Source organism: Mesocricetus auratus, unplaced genomic scaffold (genome assembly GCF_017639785.1).
Source record: "Mesocricetus auratus isolate SY011 unplaced genomic scaffold, BCM_Maur_2.0 Super-Scaffold_100033, whole genome shotgun sequence".
NCBI lineage: Eukaryota > Metazoa > Chordata > Mammalia > Rodentia > Cricetidae > Mesocricetus > Mesocricetus auratus.
In genome coordinates this window covers 12,371,967-12,375,623 of record NW_024429213.1, presented here as the reverse complement: position 1 = coordinate 12,375,623, position 3,657 = coordinate 12,371,967, and the positions used below count along the sequence as shown (strand labels likewise).

At 47.0% G+C, this 3,657-nt stretch overlaps 1 protein-coding gene across 1 annotated transcript; it reads left to right on the top strand.

Annotated features, from left to right (window-relative positions):
- Positions 1-2,046: 2,046 nt before the first annotated feature.
- On the top strand, positions 2,047-2,938 carry LOC121135236 (ferritin heavy polypeptide-like 17). The gene has a single exon (XM_040733728.1). It carries the CDS (start codon positions 2,259-2,261, stop codon positions 2,787-2,789), a length of 531 nt encoding a protein of 176 aa, XP_040589662.1. The 5' UTR covers positions 2,047-2,258; the 3' UTR covers positions 2,790-2,938.
- Positions 2,939-3,657: the final 719 nt, after the last annotated feature.

The window sequence follows — 3,657 nt, the reverse complement described above, 5'->3', positions numbered from 1 at the left end:
CAAGTACAGTTTTGTAAAAAGGGAAATTTATGAGAGTCAGAAAAATAACTGTATTAATATATACTATTATTATCAAATTTCATGTATATTGTTAGCATTAATATCATTTTTGGTATCCCCATAGAGATATACTGAGTAATGTGGTTCTTTCTATTTCTATTTGAGAAAATATAAACTAATGGATCTAGGAGATTCAGGTATGAAGTCTGGCATTATAGTGTTTTTGTGTCTGATTGCAACACTGACAGTAAATGATACAAGCGATGATGCCTCATTTATTTACAAATTTTGAAGCTCAAAAGTTAAAATGAGACTAGGGTAGAAACACTGACTCATCCAATGAGTGAAAGCAAGATCAGACATCCCAGGGAAAGGGGGCAGTTTAGAACGAGGCTCAGCAGTAGGCGCCATTGACGCTGGAGTCATGGAGCTGTTGTTGGCCAAGCTCCGAGTGGCCTCTGCATGCAGAGTACTTATTCAGCCAATTAACAAATGCTCCACGGAGCCATGCAAACTTTGCCAGCCTTTGAGCTGTCATTGAGGAGTGATCACCCGTCAAAGACAGATCCCAGGGTGAAAAGACAGATCCCAGGGTAGAGGAAGGTTGTCTGGAGAAGAAGGATCCCTGGGTAGGCTAGGATTAGATAGGCCCCACAGCAACGAGGAGAGGTTCCCTAAGGAGAAGGCCCAGGCCCAGGCCCAGGACAGGGCTGGCATAGGTAAGTGCCGGGGAGAAACCACCGGGCCTGAGAAGGAGGGGAGTTGGGGGCAGGAACAGAGCCAGGTAGTCCAGGACCCAGGGAGAGGGAGAAGGCATGATGAAAATGGACTGAACATGTGAAACTGTAAGCAAGCCCAATTAAATGCTTTCTCTTATAAGAGTCACCATGGTCATGGTGTCTCTTCACAGCAATAGAACACCGACTAAGGCAGAAGTTGGTGCCAGGGAGAAGAGTATTACTCTCACAGGCATAACAACGCCCCTTATTGGCATTATGTCGACTTTGGAGTAGGGAAGAGTTGAACGAATTAAGCAGGGTTTAATGCACCATCCTAGTTGGAGCATGGAAGATAGTACCGATGGTGATTTCAACTGTGGGGGCCTAGCTCTAGAAGTTTCAGAGGGAAAACTTAATTGACCCAGAGATCATTCCTGTGATACTTTGATGACAGATTTGGCTGGTTTTTGCACTTGTCCAAAAAATCTTCCTGAGAGTAAACTGAAGAGTTTTGGATTAATGGCATTGGTAAAGGCAATTGTAAATCAGCCTAGTATTGAGTGTGTCTTGTGGTTATTAGTAATCACACCTATGCAGACTTATAATGGAAAGGAGCAAGCTGAGGAAGGAAAAATGCAAAATGTACAGTTTATGGAGAAAAGCCTCACTAGGAAGTATAACATAGCCTTCTTAAAAGATCACTTAATACTTGCACTCATGCTCATACTAAAGAAAAATAGAATCTTAAGGCTAATTTAATTAACTGCATTCATTTATTGATTGAAAAGGCAGTAAAAGAATGTTGGAGGACGTTGAATCACCATGAATAATTACAGTACCCACAGAAAGGCATCAGAGTGTTTTCTCAGGCACCCTCTATGTTAATCAAAAAAGCTGTCACTTTTATTATCGGAAAAACGATTTTAAAATCCTATGTGGAAGTTAAGGTTATCACACAGTTGCCTGATTTACTGATGGCACTGGGCACCGATGACCCTACGTCCTAACCCGTGACCCTATCCTCCTAGGGTGAGTTCAATGCTAGCTGAGGCCAGTGAGGAGAGCTGTCATTCGGAAAACGCTGTGTGACATACAGTTTACCTTAGGAAAGCAAACGGCAGAATGTTGAGAGACATAACGTTGTAGAGATATCCAGAGAAACTACTTTATGAAGCACCCAGAGGATTTAGCCTAATCCTTTGGAGTTTATTCCCAGAGTCCTTTAAAACCTGGTGTAGGTCAGTCAGAGCCAACCACGCCCCGTTGCTACGGAAACCAGCGCTTTGACCTGCCCCTTGCCGCTGTAAGCCCTGGCGCTGGAATGACGTAATCATCAGGCGCCAATAGTCACTTCTGTTGCCGCCTCGTGTTTCCCTCAGAGCCGCTTGAGGTCGTGCTGATGCGCTGAGCTGCACGCGGCGTCTTCCTCTCTTCTGAGGGACTCAGGTACGGTGTGTTCTCCGCCTTCACACCTGCCGTGCCCCTCTGAGCAGGAACAGGAGCTGCTGAGACTGTCGTGGTGTTCAAGTGCCCGCCATAATGGCCGCAGCGCCCTCCCGAGTGCACCAGAGCTACGACCTCGATTGCGAGGACGCTATCAACACCCATATCCAGCTAGAGATGTACGCCTCCTACGTGTACTTATCGATGGCCTTCCACTTTGACCGTGATGACATGGCCCAGGGGAACTTGAAGCGTTTCTCCTTGAGCAAGTCACACCACCACCAGGCCTGTGCCGAGATGTTCATGGCCCTGCAGAATAAGTGTGGAGGCCGCATCGTCCTCCATAACATCGCGAGACCAGACCGTGACAGCTGGCAAGGGGGCATCCAGGCCATGGAGTGTGCCTTCCACATGGAGATGACCACCAACCAGAGCCTGCTGAACCTGCATGCATTGGCCAAGGGAAAAGGCAACGCCTACCTCTGCGACTTCCTGAAGCAACACTGCCTGGATCAGCAGGTCCAAGTTCTGAAGGAGGTGAGCCTCTATTTGACCAATCTGCGCCAGATGGGGGCCCCAGAGAACCGCTTGGCTGAATACCTCTTCAACAAGCTCAGCCTGTCCTGAAGCCCCAAGTGGACTGAACTGGGATGTCCTCAATGCCATGGGGTCTTCCTCTGGACATTAGATCTGAAGTCCATGTTCCTTTTGAAGCAAGTTCACTTTTTTTCTGTTTCTGTTTGGCTGTTGTTTGCAATAAATTTCTTTTCAGCAAAGTTAAAGTATCACGTTGATGTACAAGCTCTTATCTTTAGGGACTGTGTGAAAGTGTTACAGGTCTGCAGGGAAAGGCTTCCCCAACAGAAGTGTTACAGCTATGCTCCAGCCAGGGAAAGGCTCCCCAGTACAAGTGTTACAGCTCTGAAGGGAAAGGTATCCTGGCAGTTGGGAACCAGACCATACTACAGAGTCACACTGAACAACGAATCTCACACAGGAGATTTATTGGGAGGGAAAAACAGGAGAGTGGCTACCTATAATCAGTCGAGAAGCACCAGGGAACTGAAGAAGACAAAGTAAAGTTTACATAGAGTATTTTGGAGTGAGGGATAGGGGTGGAGCTTTCCTGGGTGGCCTGAAATCGGTGGGATTTTTTGTGGCCTGATCTTGGGTCAAGTGTAGTGATTGGTGGGAGTCTGTTGCTTGGGCCTGGTTTGGGGCTTGGGGTCAAATCAGGGTCAGAGTGTTCTTTACTTGGCCTTGGTCTCAGGATCAAGGTAGGGTCAGGGTGTTTTTCCTTCGGCTCTAGTCCTTGGTGTCATGTCAGGGTCAGGGTGTTTTCTCTTTGCCCTGATCTCTGGGTCAGGGTGTTCTTTCCTTGGACCCTTTACCCTACATTGTGAGTCTGGCTTGATTTTTTAGTGACTCCCTAGTATTCAGGAAACCCTGGAATACATCCCTGCCCTGCCGATTAACTATACACTAGGGATGGTGA

What these genes read in the sequence shown, in the direction of transcription:
- LOC121135236 (XM_040733728.1), top strand. Translation starts at nt 2,259, where the DNA reads ATGGCCGCAGCGCCCTCCCGAGTGCACCAGAGCTACGACCTCGATTGC.